This window comes from Tyto alba, unplaced genomic scaffold, assembly GCF_018691265.1.
Source record: "Tyto alba isolate M040663 unplaced genomic scaffold, T.alba_DEE_v4.0 Super-Scaffold_1, whole genome shotgun sequence".
Classification (NCBI taxonomy): domain Eukaryota; kingdom Metazoa; phylum Chordata; class Aves; order Strigiformes; family Tytonidae; genus Tyto; species Tyto alba.
In genome coordinates this window covers 22,430,858-22,451,425 of record NW_024881261.1, presented here as the reverse complement: position 1 = coordinate 22,451,425, position 20,568 = coordinate 22,430,858, and the positions used below count along the sequence as shown (strand labels likewise).

The following is a 20,568-nucleotide window of genomic DNA, read 5'->3' as shown; positions in this document are numbered from 1 at the left end:
TATTTCTTCTTGCTCTGAATTGTTACTGGATAAAGCTATGCTAGCAACAGCAGACATATGCACCATACAGCCCACAGAGTGAAAAATACCTCATCACACATCTAGCACAGTACCTTTAAACACAACAGACTAGGAGACATTTGTGCACTTTATTACAGCCTTCATCTTCTCACCTCGATAAACCCATCTCCCCCAGCAGAAAATGCATTTTCTCAGTGAAACACACCCATGGGATACCTGACTGCAGAGCTAGAACAATGAAGAACTTGGTTGTGAGGCATCAGGAATATCTTACCCATGTTTGTGTATTACTAGCTCTAAGAAATGGACCAGTTCCAGCAAAGGGAGAGAAGAGAAATAGGGAGAGAGAGAGGAAAAGAGAGTTGGAGCAAGAAGGAGACAAAAGGTGAAGACCAGTGCTTAGATAGGATACTGATAAATACTTCTCTCTAGGGAGAAGAAGGAGAAAACATAAATGTGAAATGGATGTTAAGGCAGAATCACTTTGGGCCACCCCCTACCTTGGGCTGGTTTCTCTGCCATGATTCCTTTCTCTGCAATGCAACAAGGGAAACAAAGAACAGAAACCTCTGATTTCCATCAAGGTTTCTTTCCATGCATCCCCCCTCATCCCTTTTGCTCTGCCTAGCATCTGCTTGTCAGACTTTGTTCCCTCAGCTAATCTTCATCCTCATTTGCACTTGTCCAGTCACCACCCCTCATGCCTTTCTTCTTACCAATAGTATGTCCTGGTGCAGTCACACCTGTCCCGCTCCCATCTGGTGTTGGGTGAAAAGGTTGCTGAACTTTGGTTCTGATGATCCTGGAAAAGAGCAGAACATGTTTAGAACTCCACTGCAACTTCTCTGTGCCTTTGCATACCCACAATCCCAGCTATCAGAACCTGAAGGCCTGATCTGAGCTCTGGGTGCAGCAGAGTAGCTTCATTTGACTTCTTGTGGTCCAGATTCTACTGTTTTAATGCCCCAGTTCCCAGAGAATTGTCCCTGCTCTGATCTGTCGTCTTGTCCCCAGACTTGGGTATTCACTGCATAACTATGGTGCTCAGTGAACGACCTAGGATCTCCTGTGTGTTAGCAACTGCATTATCATTTATGATATGTACTGCCAGCATACCACAAGGTAGTCTTTGCAGCTAATAGAAGCCAAAACTGGATTTACAAATAGTGTAGATTTAATTTTGTTGTGTACCTAAAAAATACCTTTCTGGTGTAGAACTGAATTCTTTGAGCTGATGAAAGGATTGCTCAAAGCCCTTGCCCTTCATAAATGAGAAGGTGGAAGCAGAAGGCATCTGTAGGAAGTGGTGATGGGATGTAGATCACCAGGAGAAAGAAGGTCCAGTAAAGAGGGAAAAAATTGACATTTATCAGGTGGTGAATGAACGCAGCATGTGAACTCAAAAAGATGTCTCCGTGAATGCCACAAAGCTCATAATGCAGCTCAGAATGAAAATAAACGGAACTGTAATTGTCAGCGCTCTGTTTCTCGTTACATGAAATCTTTCACCTCTAGGTCACTGGTTTAAATCCAGCTGAGGTCAGTGGTGAAAGAAAGTCAGTAGCACCTAGTACTTGACTGGCAAGGTCCCTGCCTACTGGCAGATGCTGTGTATCTGTGACTCAGGAATGATTGTCTCACCAAGGAACTCAGCAAATAAGCCATGACCTGTGGAGGCCATGGAGACCAAATTCTTTTCTGACATTAAAACGAGCATCTCCGATTAGGTTGAAGGCTACAGATGCTCTTCAACCTGTGTTTCTGGAACTCTTAACCCTGCATTATATTAGCTTTAACTTCCCCCAAAAAATCTCTCCAGAAAGTGAAAGCAAATAACACCTTCTCCCTGGCCACCCAAGAGGTTCCCTTAAAGACTCTTTCTAAAGAATAAGTTGGCAAAAAATTCAAAGAGCAAACGTGTGGCTAGGGACAGTATGGCACGGATAGAGATAGGTAGAGACATTGAGAGGGCATTTTTGAAAAGGCACAATTTCTGAGAGTGAAACCTTCTTAGGAAAAGAAAAGTATTTCAGAGTGTATCAACTCAGCATGTTAGGAAACTCTGATACACACATCATGAAGCCTAGGCAGTAGCTGGAGTGGCAGAGAGGCTGCCTGGGACATAGCTGAAGACAGGGAATGTCAAGGTTCTAGCTGGGGATGGAGATCCAGATCCTCATTCCAAATAGGTCAGAGGTACCAGAGGCCCTACTCTATAGTTGCTGAGGATCTATACAGAAGGTGTCTGAGGGCCTCAGGGCCAGATTCTGAGGCCATGCTGATTTGCACTAGCTGAGGAACTGATCTGAGAAGTCTTTGCTAGGGAAAATAATATAACTTTTTTCTTGTTTTCTGGTTTTTTCTTTCCTTTTCTCTTCTCTCACATTCCCCCTAAAACCCCCTGAAGTGCCACTCTGGTTGTGTGAGTTTATTGATTTCCCCCAGCCCAGAGAAACAGAAAGAGGGGATGGGGTACAGGCAAAGGGATGGAAATAGAAAGCTATAAATTATTTGTGACAGGAAAGCAATAGTGCCAGAGTGCTGAGCACAAGTCCCGTGTCACTATTAGATTCCTTTTAGCCTGATGACACTGTAAAAGAGGTTAAGTGTCTGATGGAATCGTACACCTTGGGGGCAGGGGCAGTCCAGGAGCAGAACAAGCCACAGAGAGCGGGTATATCAATTCTCCAGGCCAATAATATTCCCCTCATTGATCGCAACACAAAGTTCAAAAATCTCATTATAGCCAGGCAGACCTGGAACTTTTTAAAAATCAATAGAGTGATATAATGTATGTATACTTTGTATAAATGTATCTATCCATCCATCCATCCATCCATCCATCCGTCTATCCAAAATCTGCCTGAGGGTGTCTAAGTTAACCTACACATTATACTGTGTTATGTTCTATTGTAGTGTAGCATAGTGAATGGATTAGAAGATTTCCCCTGCAGACTTAGATGACATATTATAAAATGTCCTGTTAGCACTGGGGTGACATCAGACGGTTCCATTCATACTGAAATATGACATCAGATTTGCCATTTGTACCGGGAGGTGGCATAAGACAGCTCAGCTTCTACTGAGGGGAACTAGAAGATGAGCCTAATTATACTGAGATGGCTGATCAGGCTGTGCTGAATCAGGTCCATGAAAATTGCAAAGTTTTGAAAAGCCATTTAGAGTAAAAACAGTCTGTGAAATGATGGTGGCATAAAATGCCTGTCCATAATGCTTCAAAAACCCAGGCAGGGGATGAAAAGGAAGGTTCAATTTCCTTCCCATTCAGTTCATGGTCTCTCAGCTGAAAATGCCAGTTAGTGCCAGTTGTGACTGTGTTTACTGAGATGTGTCCATTAGAAACTGGAATGAGGCTCACCAGCTCATTTCACCAAGTAGCCGTCAGCTGGTAATGATTTTCGGTCACTGCCAACCAGGGCCAGATTTCAGCTAGTGACCCAGAGGTGAAAGGCTCTGTTCAAAAATGTTCCCGTCCTAAGAATGAAACTGGTTTCATGTCAAGCGAAAGTGTCTGGAAACAGTGAGCAAAGGGGAGCAGTCCTGGTTGTGCAACCTCCAGTGGCTCGGGTCAAATAATTCTTGGCATCAAATGCACAGCAAATCTAACGAGGTCTCAGGTAGAATGTACTTCCTATGGCTAAAAGAAGAGGCAGGTCATGAAGAGGCTGTCCCCAGCAGTGCTCCTTTCCCCTACAGTCATGAGCAAACTCTAGTGTTGTAAGGAAAGGGGAGAAATTTCAGGGCCCTAACACACAGTACAGAATATATCAGTGCATCCCCCTGGGTCGATTCATTTAGGGATAAATAGCAGGACAGCGAGGTGCTGCTGCTGCTTTCAGAGACTTCAAGTGAGTCTGTCCTACACAAGACCACCTAATGAAACAGCAGATGAAAGATAAACAGAGCTGACCTCATCCTGTAGCAATAGATGCAGCATAATAATGCTGTCTTTAAACTTTGGGATTGCTGAAAGCTTCTCACCCTTACTGGAGACTGAAATATGTACTAAGCCAGCTCTGCTGCCTCAAACCTAGGATTTCTGGATTACTGCTGTGTAAGAGGAAGCAAAACCTTGATCACCTCTTGCTGCCTTTGATGGCTTGCCTCTAGACACTGGAGAAAGACAAGCCTTTTTGCAGAGCACTTCCCTGGTCCTTTCCAAAAGCAGAAGGGACACAAATCCTGGCACACCAGTCAGCAGAGCTCGTTTCTTGAAGTAAATGCCGATATTTTCAGAAGTCTTTCTTTTCTCCAAAAGAAATTGTCACTTTGGACTAGATTCATCCCTGCTCTAATTCCATCACAGTCAGTGAATTCAATAACAGCATTTGTGTTTAATTAGGGGCATAAACTGGTACTTAGTGTAAATTCCCATTTTTAATTTTCCAATGGGAGGTTTTTGCACAAGTTGTCAACTTTGAGTTTTGGAGAATATACACAGATTTAATACATAACCTTCTGAAGTTTCAGCAACAGAACATTTATAGATCTTTGATTGCAGTAAAGCAACTGAACTTCATTTCACAATCTAAATTTCATATGCGATATTATCTTAAGTAATGGCATATAATGTCATTACAGTGCATAGCATCATGCTGTGAATTATACATCCATTCCTGGAATTCATGAATTACCATAGTTGGCTTGTAGTAACTCTTTCTAGCGTTAATACAGCACACAGCTCCAGCTGAAACCAACTGCCTGATTCCAAATGCCTTTGACTTTCTTAAACATTCAGCATTAGATCATGAATTTCCAGTGTTTGATTTCTACTTTGTTATTTTCAGCGGTTTTAATGCAATTCCTTTAGCTAATTCTGAATACAGATGGGCAGACAAAAATAATCTCTCCTAGTATGACAATTGTAACAAGCTCTAATAAATTTTGGTCAAGAATGTAGAAGGAAATATTAGAAGTTAAAATTAGCTGAGCCATAGTTCTTTCTGGTAAGCAGAACTTTCTTTTACTTCTTGTAAATAAGCAAGTAAAAAAATCACTTCTAAACCTGTCCAGAAATTATTTGCTAAAATAATGACAGAGCATAGGAAATGTCCCTTGCTTCTCTGATATTTCCATCCAAACTCTCTTAGAGCCTGACATATTCTGTGATTTCTCCTCTCTTACTGTTTCTAGCAGAGTCTTTAGACAGTATCTCAACTAAAAAAATCATACTAGGGCTGATCAGAGGGAAATGAGGTAGGTCTGAATCATCTGGAGTCCCAGTCTAGCAGTTCTTTTAATCCTGGAAGAACTGAGTGAAGTTGCACTAGGAGGAAAAGTGGTGTGTCCTGCTGCCCCAAGGAGACCCTCACAGATTTCAGAAAGCACTGGTATCCTCACTTTGATCATATTCCTTTGTCATGGATTATTTTTTAGAGTGGAAGGATACATTCAGCAGAGCACCAAACTCTTTGTAATTGTTTTGGAGCGTTCATATTTTAAATGCTTCATATTAGAAGCACATTACAAGACCCCAGGGTGTGCATTACTGGGCAATTAAAGCGGTTCTTGGAAGGCTAACATTGCGGAGCTTCAGCCTTTTCTCTGCAGTGTGTCCAAGGGAGGCTGTGATGGCCAAGGAACACACACCCTGCTGTGCCGCGCTGCTTAATTAGCACGGGGCTGTGCTGCTGAGCCGAGGGTTTTGCTGGTGGTACAGACAAGGCAGCCTGAAGGGCACTTGGTGCAGGGCTAAGTGAGACAGTGATGTCTCCTCTGCATCAGATGGCTTCCTACAAAAGGGTTCATGACCATCCCAGTGATGCTGGTGTAAAAGCATGCCTGAGGAAAAGAGGGAGAACACGGGATGGGAAGAGGCAGCTTTGGGCTCCTTGATGACAGCCCCCATGGAGCCAACAATATCCCACCTGAAGACTGGTGCTGCGCAGGCATAAAGAGCTCTGAACGTGGCTTTGGTTCAAATAGGAGACAGTCTTAGGTTTCTGTGCATGGGTCGAGACACAGCTGAATTCACAGCTGAGCAAAAAAAAAAGGGGGGGGGAAAGTCTTGTTTGCACATAGTTCGAAATGGAAAACAAGCTTCATAGCATGGTGAGGAAAAACAACCGTGGGATTTGGGGGGTGAAAAAAGGGAAATAGAAAGTCTGATAGAGCCTAATCCGATTTAAGGAAAGGGCTTCAGTTCCTTGCTCTGTCATGGACCTCTCATCAAGACTTTGGACAAATGGCATTTCTCTCTGTGCTCTGTTTCCTGCCTGAAGTGTGAAGATAGGAGCATTGCCGTGCCACCTGGGGCATGGTGAGGACAGCTGGAAGGAGGAGTGAAGGGCTCAGACTGTCTAATAACAGGGGCCAAGTAAGTGCTTCAGCGAGCTGTGGCACAGTATTGGCTTCGTTCCCCTGCTTGAAGCAGAAGTGACATGTACCCTGCTGACAGTGGCTGTACGTGAAGGGAAGGGAGGTAGGCAAAGGCAACAGGAGCTGTATTTCAGCTGCACTGGCTTTGGTGGTTGCATTTGAATTTGGAGCAGCAGACGTAGTTGCGAAGATCAGAGCTGCAGTTGCCCCCCAAAAGCCACAACATAATTACCATTAGGATGCGAGGGGGGCAGTAGCTTCTACTGCTCTCAAAATCTACTGCAACACTTGCAGCCCTCAGAACAACAGCTGACATTGGCAGGGGCAGCAGACTCAGCTTCCTTGCTTGCTGGCCTGAGGCTCTGGCACTCCCTGCCAAGACAGCAGAATGCCTTCAAACCCTGCCATATTCAGGGGCCACGAGCAATATTCACACATTCAGACTCTCTCCTGTCATGAAAATTGCATTTCCTTCTCCCTAACTTTTGTAAAGGGAGAGAGAAAAACAGTGATCATGTACTACATTAGTATATAAGCACAGGTATGACAGATTAATTAGATTGATTAGATAAATAGATGGATAGTCCTCAAAGATGTCTGAAGAGAGATTATCTACTTTCCTGAAGCTTCCAAATAGGTGAGAGGTCAAAATGGAGATGCCTTACATGTCTCAGAACACAATCCCAGCCCTCCCTGAGAAGAGCTGACTCCTTATCTGCTGTTAATCTATGTAGGTCCTTCAACTTCACTGGAGCTGCACTGACATCATACCTGAAGACATGGGGGAAAAAGTGCCATGTTGTTCCAGGTTAGCATGCTCACTACAAACACAAGAGGAAACCCAATCCTGCCCTTTTCTCTCACTGCATTTCTTAGCTGCACTCTGAGGAGAGGCAGAATTCACAGCAGCAGTTTTACTATCTGAAGGGCTTAGAGAGGAGCTAGGATTTTTTTGTTGTTTTAAATCAGTGACCCATGATGACACCATATGGTTTTATTTCATTTAATTTGAGCAGAGCATTAACGTTCAGCTTCTAGCAGGTCTCTGCCCATTCCAGTTCTGCTGTGCTACGTGGTACAAGACCAGACTTAAGGAAGAGGGGTGTAAGGAAAGAAAGGTGAAGATGCCTGCCTTCTGGGAGGGGGGTCAGATCTTCCAGGCAGTGGGTGGGCCTGCCAACTCATTCTGCTGAGCAGTAACACACAACTTCATGCCACTAGAACTGATGGGGTTGACAGCGGTCAGCCCCATGTATATAGGTTGCCTAGCCTGACCTGCCTGAATGGATTGGTGCATTAGGCTTTAAAAAACATTTCCCCATTCATCCAGGTGGATTTCTGTTAGGGTGCAAAACCTACCTGGGAAACAAGGTGTGCTTGAATAGTTGCTGTGTTGTGCAAAGCTGTAGCTACAGAACCACCAGGACCTAGGCTGGCTGGTTTAAAGCTGGCTAAAGTGTATCTACATGAGCTGCAGTCAAGCAGTGACTGCAGCATGAAAATGTCCTCAGGCAGGTGTTTCTACTTTTATTACACTCAGTTCACGTTTGGAAGGCTTTCTTTGCAGTCAGGAAAGCCAGAAATTCATTAAAATACAAACATCTAGAAGATGTCATACAGTTTATAAAATATTGGAAGCAAACATGATCGTGGGTGTAGATGTTTGACATCCTGGGTTTAAGGTGAGTTAAGGAAATCTTAAAGGATAAAAAGAGTTCTGCTGGTCTTGGATGTAGAAACACATGTCTGGGAAGAACCACCTGGGTCATCAAATCCAAATTCTAATACCATAGGCAACCATGGAGCAGGCATTCAACACACAGCATCCATGAAAGTATCTATCCCAGCAGCTACAGACCTACCATTCCCCCTCAATAAACTCATAATCGCTACAACAAAAGATTAAAAGCTTCAAAAATCACAAGCCACAGGAAGACAGCAGGAGAGAAGCATTACCAGTGGCTAAGTCCCTTTCACTAGCAAGAGATTTCTGCCATGAAAATGCCCTGAAATTTTTAAGCAATTTTTAATTCCTAAGAAGGAATAAATCATTTTCTGAGAGTACACCTACACTGCAATGACTGCAGTTCAAAGTGACATCTTCTGTTACCTACAGACTGGCCGGCTTGGGTCCTGCTAGCAGCGTTGCTGCAGCAGCATGGAGCTGGCGTAGGGTACAGCCCCACGAGCTGCCAGCACACCGGTGACTGCCACGCAGCACGGGCTGGAGCTGTCAGAACAGCGGCTGTGCCAGCAGGTGAGTTAAGAAGACCTACAGAAACACATGGGCTTGCCAAGGTTAAATATCTTAATCTGGAGCATGGGAACTTTTAATTGAAAGCTTTGCTTTGAGCCCATTTCCAGTTATTAAAATTCAGGAGTCTGTGCTGAATTCCTTGTGGACACTCATTTTGATTAACAGAAGACATGTGTGTACTAGGAAAGGAGTCTTGAACTGGGAGGAATTAGATAAATGTAGATAACATTTTCAATTCTCTTGAAAGTTATGCCATATCTGTTTTTTTATGTGTAAAACCTCAGATCTTGAAGATAAGCAATAATTTCGGCTTTCTTTTAATACCAAAGTATTTCTGTCTTTCATAGCTGCAAAGACCAGGTGGAAGTGGGACCTGGCTGCTTCCCAAGGGGCCAGAAATGGAAGCAAAGGAAAAAAACCCAGATACATTCTTATATACAGCCTTGTGAATTTTATGCCAGTCTGTTTTGGAGGCTATTGACTCAGAACTTTTTAACTTTTGGGCTTGGCAGCATTGTATATTAGCTGTGTATTATCTCTATCCTGTTGAGTACTCGCACTGCTTGCATGTGTTGAGTAAGTAAATGATTCCCTTTACAAGGGTGTCATTGTGTGTGCCACCCTTACGTTTGTCAGAACTGGTGAAAATTTCATAATGAATCCTTCACCAGTAGAAGATGTTTGCCCAAAATGAAAACAAAAACAGTGATGGGTATGTATCACTTTAGATCTAATGTTACTTTTACTTTGGGCTTTAAAGGAATGAACAAAATTGTGAGAATTCAAGCCTTATCAGAATGGATTTTTTTTTTTCCCTTTAAAATGACCTTTTTAGGGTGAATGGAAGACTATGCTAATAAAATAAAAATTAGAATAATATAATTAGACTTTATTGAAACAGCAGATTCCAACTACACTGAAATGTAGCTGTAGAATTTTATTAAAGTTCTGATTCAAAATCAGACTGAAAAGTTGAAAATTTCTACAGAGGACCTGAATCTTTCCCTTCCTGTTCTAGTCCTTACTGCTCTTGGTATTATTTATTCCTTGCTTTATCATGCCGCCCAAAGCAGTCAGGCACAGGCGAGCACTTCAGGGTGCAGGTGCTACATAGGCTCCCAGCATAAAATTGGTGCCCATCTCCATAGAAAATAGTCTAGTTTTCATATTTATAGGACAAAGCCGTCTTTTTATAATGAAAAGACAAATCTGTAGCCAGTCTGCTTGGGTTATGTAAGTCACTATCAGGTCTAATGTTTAGAGAATATGAACTATATGTTTGTTTATGTACCTACATTGTGTTTGCAAATGCACTAGCATTTGTTGCTTAGCATGTTTTAATTTACCATACAGTATGCATACTTGTTTATCTTTGCCTATAGGTCTGCATTTATAACTGTGGCTATATGGAGTTAGACATTTGGGTCATATATTATATATTCAGACCCCATGAGGAATTAATAAACATTTATTTAATCATTACAGTTTTTAACAGAGTTTAATGGGCAAATAGGCTGTTCAGATCCATGGCTCGTAACCATCACCAGCTAACTATATGGATGGTTTTGTACAGCACCAAGCACAGTTATTAAAAATAATAAGTCATAACCACCTAGAACTCATCTGTAACGAAGCTATAATATCCATGATGTAATATCTAATATATCTGAATGCTGATACATAATTAATGTGGAAGCTTGCTCTATTATAAGGCCCGTACCTGTGTGTACATTTGCATAGTTGTGTTAAGTTTGTGAGTGCAGGTCTGATCTATTTCTAAATCGCATCTCTGGCATCCATCTGATTAACTGCAGAGCTATGGGTTTCTGTAGGCATTCAGCAACCTATTACTTCTACTCTTTTCTGTTACGATCATGATGGCTGATAAAGTAGTACACTGGACTTTTGGGTCCCCTTTTCCTGACCCCTGCATAAATACAGTCTCTGTACATAGGAGTTAGCAGTCTAAGGGTTTACCTATATATGGCTGTGCAAAATAACTAATTTGAATTAACTGAATGTGTGGAATTAAAGTGGTCTAGTTAAACTACATTACACCTCTGACTCCCTTGTTTAGAATTAAGGCATCTTTAATTTAGTTTAGCTTAATTCACTTTGGAAATGAAGTAAACTAAATTCAATTTAGGACACTCAAATTTTAAATGAACATCGGAACAATGTTTTAATGCTTTTAACCAATGCACTTGCGAAGTTAATTCAGATTAATTTCCTTGTTTGCCCCTGTGTAAACAAGCCTGTTGCCTATTCCCTGTCAATGAAATCATCTCAGCTGAGAGTCCTTCAACAACTCCAAACTGACAAACAACCTCCCAAGAGCAGCAGTTTAAATGACACACACACACACACACACACGTTTCCTCATCCCTACATCCCCATACAGGCAACTTTTCTCCATGTGAGTTTTAACAATCTCTAAGACTGATTTGTCCAGAACTTGACATACTGAGCCAGGCACTAGTTGGGGTAAACACAATGAGTTGCAGCAATTGTTTAACACTATCTGAAGACCTGAGTTATAAATATTTGATTATTCAAATTTTACAGTTTAGGCTTTTGCGGTAGAATACTGTATTGCAAATTACAAGATATTATTTCTGAAAATCACATTATTATAGAGAATTTTAGTGATTTTATCCAGTTTCATTACTTCAAAACATGGTCCCCTTAATTTGAATTAAGTACTTGTTCATGTAATGAATCAGAGTACCTCAAACTGTAAATGAGCATGTATTTAATTTTTTGATCTAAGATTGGACAAGATCAGATGCAATCAGGATTCACAGGTAGAGGAGTACAGAGGAACATAGGCGATGGTATTTAAAAAATTATGCTACCTTTAAATTTTTTCTTGAATATATTGTAGTCTAAGAAGACAGGAGGTAGCATAAGGTGGCCCAAAGATTCTATCTTGCCATTTTTAAAGAGCAATTGCAAAATCAATCATTAACAAGACAATCTTGGAAATAACATAGAAGCACATTTTTAATACAAAAATATTAATATTTTTAAAACATGATTATGGAAGTTTCAAATGTTTCATTACCTTGCATAATTTTAAAGCCACACTGTATATTTGGACAAAAGATGTCTTACAAGAAAAATGTTGTCAGACATTATTTTTATCACAATGCAAAAAAGCCCTTGAACAATTGCCTTTTGGAAAATCTCAGAGAAAGCACACGCCCTAAACCTTTACTAAAAAGTCAACCAGACAAACAAAAAAACAAATAAAGCAAATAAAGCTCACTTAAATATCCCAAGCCATCAAGTATTATTTGGTTAGATGGTTAGGCTGTACTTTTGTGTGCTTGTTTTTTTGTGGTGATAGTGCTAATGAATAAACGTTTGATGACAGCTACAGTCTTAGCTCTTTGGTAGAAAATTAGCATAGTTTCACTGGAACAGTTACCAGTATAATAAAATAAGGAGACAGTTCTATATATTAATATTCTTGTGCAGAGTACATTTGGGTACGTTTGTGGGCATCCATTTATGTGCAGCTAGCTAAAAAGATACCACTGTAAGTAAAATCTAGGTTTGTAGCAACACATCAGTTTGCATGACTTTTTTGGTGTGGATATACAGCTGTATGAGGCTATACTGATGTATCAATGTGTGCATGTGTGTGCTCATGCATTTGTAAGCACAGTCATTTGCACGTATGTCTGTATGTCTGTCTGCAGGTATGTTTCTACTTCTGTGTGTAATTTGCGGCGCTTTCTGAACAGCAATGAGCTCAGTAAAAGCATGTATGTATTTGTCTCTCTGTGTGCATCTGTCTGCATATGGATGGGCTTGCATGGTGTCTGTGGATGTATTTCTTCTTGTGTGGTTTGTGTCCCTCCTGTGAGATGGATGCCTTCTTGCGATCTGATCTCGGTCACTGTGTATGATTTCATTCCCATGAAAGGCAGTGTCCTTCAGCAGCAAAAACACTAACTGGGCATCAGGAGACCTGCATCCTGATCTAGCCGCCCTGTTAATAGGCTCTGTGACTGAGCCAGCTCTTTTAATTCACTACGTGCCTCAGTTTCCCCTCCCATATTTATTTTACAAATACTGTGGACATAGATCATCTGCTACTACATGGGCATCTGTAATGCCATATATGATGGGATCTGTCTAGCTCAGTCAAGACCCTGCATCCTAAGAGGATCTTCTGATGCTATACCACTGCCTTACAGTAATTTTCATCCCTGCACGTGCCTGCTTTCGTGTGTTGGTGCTTGGGCATCTATCTGTATACTTTGTGGCTGGCTATCTGTAGTTTTGTTGAAGAGTTTATCTCCCCCATGTACATACAGAGCACGGGGAGGTGGAAAGGAAGGAGTTATTAAATGCCAAGCGGATATGCAATAAATCCCATTGATTTTACAAACTCCAACTTGTCTTCAATCTCTTTCCGTTCTTTATCCTGGGGGCATTGCAACAAAACCCTATTTTAAATACCTTTTCTTTCCCTTCCCCCTTCTCCCTCCTCCCACTCCCCAAAAAAGTGTCAATATTTTATTTGGATTTTTAACTTCGCTCCATAACAGTTGTTTGACCTCCTGACTCATGTGAGTCACATAAATTCTGGGACTTTATTCAGGAGCCATGTTCCTGCTATTGAATAAGCAATTTGGGAGGGTGAATTAATGACTTGTGCTGTTGCTGGAAAGTCCCTGAAGAAATATTAAAATTGCTTGCAGACTGAATCAATACTCACTGAACACCCAGCAAGAGGACCTGGACTTTTTAATGGCTAAAAGCAGCGGCACTCAGCAGAGGATGGGGAATTCCTGTACACAGAACGCACGCAGGCACACACGACCAACAGCAGTCTTCCCCAGGCTTTGCTGGCTTTTTCAATAACAGCATATTCTTGTGCACACAACCTGGTATGAGCTGATGCTTGCCATGCCAGGGAAAGGACTTTGAGTCCACTTCCCTGTCTCCCTCCCAAGAAGATCAGGCAGGATTGGCAAAAGCCAGCCATTCTGGCCTTGTGTTAAGCACTTGGGTTAGCATGCTCTGGCACAGTCTGTGAGGTGCAAGGAAGGTCGATTATTTGGAGCGTTATGAGCATCTTTTATATGGGCACTTTGCTTTTTTCCTCTCTGAAGGGGAAAAACACTAGTGCTGATATATTTGGGTGTGCTTCTGTGATCTGGGAAGAGAATTGGACTGTTTTGCAGAGGCAAGTTTGTGAGATGGCTCTGTGGCTTTGGGTGCTAACAGCGTTTGCACCCATCCATAACGTGGATATGTTGTGTTTCTGATACTCAGTAGGTTTTGCTTTCTTATGTTACCTTGTGTTATGGTGAGCCTTGAATGTCATGCTTGTGTTAAGAATGACTGCATGATGCTTTTGGTCATTAAGCAAAGGTGTCACTTCACTGGACCAGTTTATTTCAATGGCTGTAGGTGCAACCTTGCATGGTCCTGAGTGCCCTGGGGATCCACCAGCCTCGCTAGGACATGAACATCCTCAGCACACTCCTCACCAAGGCTTTTATTATTTGTTACTCACTAGGCTGACAACAGCCAGATTTTGCCCACACCCTAAAGCCCCTCTGGAAAGGGTGAGTTTTGTTGTCAGAGTTTTCAAGTCTCCTTTGAGGATGTGGGCCCCGTGTTTTGCCACTGTGGTCATGAATGGCTGTTTTGTATTCGCTTGTTGGGCAGCTGTTATTGTGTATTAACACCAGGGTGTGTGCGCTTTGTATGACCGCATGTCTGTTTCATTGATTCCATCAGTATTATTTTGTAATCGTGTGTCTCTGTGATTGAGTTAGTGTGCATTTCAGGGCTCCTGTGTATTGAATAATGATGTCAGGGATTGGGTTGTTTGACTGGGTAATGGCCTCTTTTCAGTGTTGTAAGTGAATGTGTCCTTCTCCTGTTTCCCTGTCTCAGTTGGGGCAGGATCATTTACACTAGGTGATTCCTTAAGATGCTCACATGCACTAAAAGAATATCCCTGTGGCTCCCAAGCTCTCCCTGCCAGCGGGGCGTGCTGAGGGTTTGCCTCTCGCGTGTGTGTGACACGCAGGGTGGCACGTCTGGCTGGTTCTCAGCTGCAGGCTTCAAGGTCTGTGGCCAGTTACATGTGAATAACCATGTGTGTGTGCCAGTGTATTTCTAAGGCTATATGAATATGTTTACGTGTATGTGCCTTCTGGTGCACTCAGGGGTTTTGCTAAGACTTTTCAGTTATGTTTTTGGGTAAGTCTCCATATCCTAGGTTTCTTCACAAATATATGCAAGACTACACTGTGCAGTTTCAAACAGATTTGACTGAATCTGTGAAGGGATCTGTAAAGGACTACACATGTCTACAGCAAAGTGCACACTTGCCTTTGCAAGGGTCTTCTTGTGTGACTTTTTATATTAATCCATAGAAGGGCATCCATGTCAGTTAGCAGATGCCTCTGATCTGTGTGTGACTGCCTGGCAGTGTTCCCACATTTGAACTGACCTGGGTCTCTTATATACGTAAGAAAAAATGGGATTCTATGTCAGCAGCATTTAGCAGTAAATATATGTGTTAGGAAGTTTTAAATGTACAATGAATCTCTGGGTTTGTGCAATGGCTTCTGACTTGGGTGGATATTGAGTGCTAATGCCCTAAGACAGTGTAGCCACTTTTGGTCCCTTGGAAATGAACAAGAGAGTGAAGTTATTTTGCAGCTGATTATGTGTCATTGCCGCATGGATTTATTTTCTCTGCACAGGCAATGTGTCTGGCATTGGGCCTGTTCTGTGCTTCCTCAGCCATCAGGATTTGGCCCAGCAGCAGTCACATCCAGACAAAGTCTATGAAAAAGGCTGTGAAAGATCCAGAAAACTTCCAGAGAGAGCTCTAAACTGTACCTTCTCACCAAAATACCACATCAGGGAAAGACCTGTGACCTCTCTCAGTCAGGTCATCTATATGGCTGGAATATAGCAAGCCAGTGAGTTTAGGTTGTATTTTTCAGTGAGGTTGCTAACACAGAACTCCTTACTCCTCCTTGCATTAGCTCAAGCCTTGTTACTTCCCCTGCCTCCTTGTTTGTGCTCTCCCACTCTTTTTCCCTCTTCCTCCTCTGTATTACTGCCTGCATTTGACCTTGAACAGATGACACCATCCTTAGCCCACCCACTGTTTTACCAGCTCCCACCCTTCATACTGGGGTAACAGCATCAGGGTAATAGGGGCAGGAAAAAAATGAGGGAGTGAGGAAGGGAGAGAGGAGGGAAGAGAGGGAGAGAGAGAGAGACCTGTTTGAAAATAATTGGAGGCTGTTAAACAGAGGAGCCCAGCATATCACTCTAGTAATGGAAATAAATTCCATTGTATTTGCATTTTAATTTTCCACATAAACAAAGGCCTGGAGTGTGCTGGCTTCGCCAGAATCACCGGCCAGAATTTAATTAGAAATGAAAAGTTTATAGGGTCCTCTTTAATGCGATTAATGCACAGTTAACATTTATCACATACATATGCTGGAATCGCCTTTTTTAAGCAATCACCGGCCATGAAATGAATTTCTTTTCAACTTTTTTAGCGTGCGTGAGGAAGGCTGTCTCTGGTGAGGCGGTCCAGTGAGCACACTCCTGACAGCTTGGTAAACTGCAGCCCACAGAGGCTTAGTAGCCCCCATCCTCACTGAGGAAAGTTCAAGGTGGCTTAGAGGGAACCATGGTCTAGTGGTTAAAGCCTGAGGTTGGGAGTCAGGGGATCTGGGTTGTATTCCCAACTCTGCCACATGCTCACTGCATGACTGACTTGCTCTCAGCGTCTGTTTCTCTGGGTGTTAAAAAATAAAAGAGAAATCAGCTGGAAGAAGATATCTCAGCCTCAGACCCCTCTGTGTCTCAAGCTCTCCAGAAACTTGCCCAGCCCTGTTGCATGGGATCTGGATTGGATCCTGCACTGTGCTGGCCTCTCGGCACATCCCCCTGTGCCCAAGCATCCCTATACTGGCCATGGGGACAGGGGGGTGCCCACAGCACCTGCCTGATGCGAGAGGCTGGGTGATCTGGAGGGACTTCTTTGCACTGCCCCGGCTGCCAGCACACTCCAGGCAACGCAGACCCCTGCGCCTGGGTTCATATGGACCTCGCACTGCTTGTGTGAGATACACATCTTCCCATCAAGGAGCATGAGGCACGAGTAGAGCAAACTGCCTGTGCAGCATGGGAGCCCTGGCAGCCCTGCCACGAAGGGACCTGTATGCACATCCTCCATATTTCTGAAGGAGATCTTCTCATGCTGGTTTGGTCCAAAAAAACTGCTCAGAAAGGCTTGTGAGACACTGGGGACATAAAGCCTGAACCTTAGATCCTAACATAAACCTAATCAGGAGCAGGTACCAGCCCTTCTTGTGGTAGGGGTAATTATACCTCCTTTACCCTGAGGGGCCCTGAGAGTTCACCCTATGAGTGCTTATAAAAATCTTTAAGCTTGTCTGCACGGGGACACTAGGAAAAGCAAGTCTAAATCTAGACAAATTATCAATATCCTTTCCTTGCAGAGCACAAAGCTGAGATTAAAGGCCAGAGGTGAACACCTCCCCTGTGAGCCCGTGCCCCTGCCAGAGCCAGGAGGGCATCAGGCTTGTCACCTCCCTGCCTCCTCCTGGCTCCCAGAGGGGCCCGTATCACTGCCGGTGTCCCCACTGTCCCTTCCTTATGCCTCCTCCCCTGCTCTGGCTGTGTGACAGACGGGGGCTAGAACCCTTCCCCACGTCCCCGCCTCTCCCCACACCCCCCCCATCCCCACCCCATGCTTCTTTTCCGGGCTCTCAGACAAGCAGAGCAAATAAACCAGGCCCTTGGACACAGAGTATTAGTGTGTTAGGGACACAGCAGGGGAAGGAGGAACATGAAACCTCTATTGATCCCTCGAGGAATGATGTCCCTTCCTTATCTTATCAGATTCCCTTCACTCTTCAATTATAGTCTGTTGAAATTGGCCTCTTAACCCAAACAAGATAACCTGGGTAATGAGGAGAAGAGTGTGAGGGGAGAGGAGAGGAGGGCAGAGTCCAGTGCATTAAACTATGGCTATCATTAGAAATATCTCCTTTAGCATAACCCCCTCTGCCCCCACTATCCTCTTGCATCATGTATCAGATGAACTAGCACACATCTACTCCCTGACAAATATATATATCATGCCATATACACCCCTCATTCCCTCAGGTACCCCCAACAGGCATATGTCCCCAGATTTGTATATGGCATCTCCATGTATATGTGTACCCACCCTACTGTACACCTTCTGTGTCCACACATCTGAGCAGATGACACTCTGTTGTACGCATGCTTGCACACATTTGTGTTACTGATGCTGCCCATCTCACCAGCTGCATTCTCCTCAGCATGTTGGTAGTATGGCTGCCGTAGCACCTTATCCCCAGGTCTACCCAAAAGAACTGCTGACAAAGATATGAGCACTGCTTGGACCCCCCATGCATCTGTTCACAGCCACAGTTCATCACTGCATACACATGACTACCATGCCATCAGGAAGCAATCATGCAGAATCTTGTGCAGAGCCCCACAGAACTAGATAGGCTTCCCAAGACGTGTATTGCCGTGCCTTTGCTCACCCCTATGACTCCCTGCATGTAACTGCAGACTTACAATGTTGTTTCCATGGATAAGACTATTCTTAGTTCTTCCACAGGCTAGTAATACCTACTTGATATAAGTCTATACTCCCAGCTGGACATGTTGCCCTAGTGATATGCCCACACTCCTCCTCGTACACATGTCATGGGGTATAGGGCATGTCTCGCCCAAATATCCATTACAGAGAAGATTGTCTGGTGGAACAATAGAGACTCAGCGGTCTATCTGCACAAATGCGCCCGGGTTTCCATGCTCAAATTACTTCACTGTGCACAGAATGATCCAGGAGCACATTCAAATGGTGCAGAAGGTGCTTTCATTTTGGAAAGGTGGTGCTCTAAACAGTACAAAGGCTCCGTTTACAGAGCTGGCACCCTCCCCTTGCACTCTTCTAAAGACTGTATTCCCCAGGATAACTTTATCCCCTGCCTCTCACTGTGCCAGGGGCATTTCCTTGAATACACACCCACCTGAAATGGGCCACACTCCCTTCCATTTCATGTCTCCCTGTGCCACCAGCTCTGCTAGTTTTGCTCACTGGGCACCAGGACTCAGAGGGGATCACTCACAGGCATGTATTTTTCTTTAAATATTTGCAGGTCACAAAAATTATTGTAATCCGCAAAAGGGGGTTAGAATCATGACAGTCATCTTTCTACAAATTTATACATGCTGTCTCATGTGCAAGCATACAAATTCACCCATGCTGTTCCTCCCTTCTCTCCAGCTTGTGCACCTCACAAGAATCCACACACAGCCAGACACGCTTACTCTGTCCCCATCCTGACTCCCTCCATATGTACAGACCCTTGACTCAGGCACGTATGTGAAATTGTTAAAATCCACATAAAGGAGTTGGATATCAATACTGGGTGACTCTCTGCATCTTCTTTGGTACAGTGGCCAAGACTGACTTCTGTAAAACAACAGCAGGTCTGGTTTTGACACTATCCAAGTCAAATCTGCCTTGGCCTTTCACTCCATCCTTATCTCTTGACCTTTCCTCCACCAACCTCACCCAGCCGTGCTCTCCAGCCTCTCTGGAAGCTTTGTGTTGTCGCTGTCTGCCAGAGGCAGCACCACAGACATTGTCTCTTTAAAACTCTAAATTTGCCGTTTGCTCCATAGGGAGAGAGAATTTGTGACATTGCACATTTCCCATTCTGCCTCTGCTTGCACAGCCTTGGCCCATTTGTACTTAACACACCTCAGAAATACACTTCTCCTATGCACTCAGTATGCAACACGATCTCCTTTTCTTCAGAAATATTATTCCTTCCTTTCTTCTTCTCTCCTACATCTCCTCCCTTCCATATTGATTTTATAAATAAGTGGTATGTAGGTTTTGTGTATGTATAAGTTATATATAAATGTATAATATTTCAAGCTCGAAAGTTTAAATGTAAACAACCAAGAAAGGGCCTAAATTTAGGTAAATATTAACAGCAGGCACTATTACAGAGCTACATTGTGCTGTGATCTTTCTTTTTAAAGGCAGATGACAAAAATTGTTCTTAAAATAATTTTTAGAGAAACATGGATATGTTGAAAGGCAATAGTCCCTTTAAGAAGTGTCCAAATGTTAGTGCCCAAAGACTCTATCGCAATTTTAAAGTAAAAGCTTGAACATGGGCAGTGGGGTAACAAGGTTGTCCTCATGTTTCAGCCCACCTTGAAGAAAATGAGGGCTAGTTCTGGGAACCAAAGGGCTGGGATATTAATCCTCCCTGACCAAAGAAATTCGTACTGTTATTGTTGAAGAACCATCCAAACTACCCTGAAACTAGAGGTGGTGCTGGGTATCCCATCTGACAAATATGTGAGGATTTCTTTTGTGACTTAGTCATCTGGTCACAGTCTCTGCTTCTTCTTTTATAAATTAATGAACAGACATCAATCTGCCTTGCAAAACATGGATACCACCCCTCTCAACTGAAATACGGTGATGGGCATTTTGATCAGAGCTGATCACTATTCTTGGTGCAATTTGCCTCCTAACCAGAGATAGACTTAACCCCGTGCCTTGGACCCTGCAGACAGGGGAGGGTGCTTACCTTGGAAGCAGGAGGAACTGTTCAAAATGGAGCCAAAGGGATAAAATCTAAATTGGGCCCCAGGAGAGAACAATTAATAGAGGCAAACTCCAGCATATCTGTGTGTGTGTTAGGGGAGTTGTTAGAAGCCTGGGGAATAATACACTGTGCAGATTTTAGAAACGTTACAGGAACTGCAGAGCTAGGGGATGACAGCAGCAAGAAATGTCCTATTTCTATTTTTCATACAGGCAGAGACAAGCCACCAGAATCTCCCTTCCTGATTTAACAGTG

The 20,568-nt window shown here is 43.2% G+C and overlaps 1 protein-coding gene across 9 annotated transcripts in view; it reads right to left on the bottom strand.

Moving 5' to 3' along the window:
- PAX2 (paired box 2) overlaps nucleotides 1-20,568 on the bottom strand; it is a 100,790-nt gene that overhangs the window by 52,902 nt on the left and 27,320 nt on the right. For all 9 annotated transcript variants that reach the window (XM_042787653.1, XM_042787703.1, XM_042787582.1 and 6 more), the window contains exon 4: nucleotides 738-823. In XM_042787653.1, coding sequence (XP_042643587.1) covers nucleotides 738-823 — 86 coding nt within the window. The remainder of the gene's footprint in view (nucleotides 1-737; nucleotides 824-20,568) is intronic.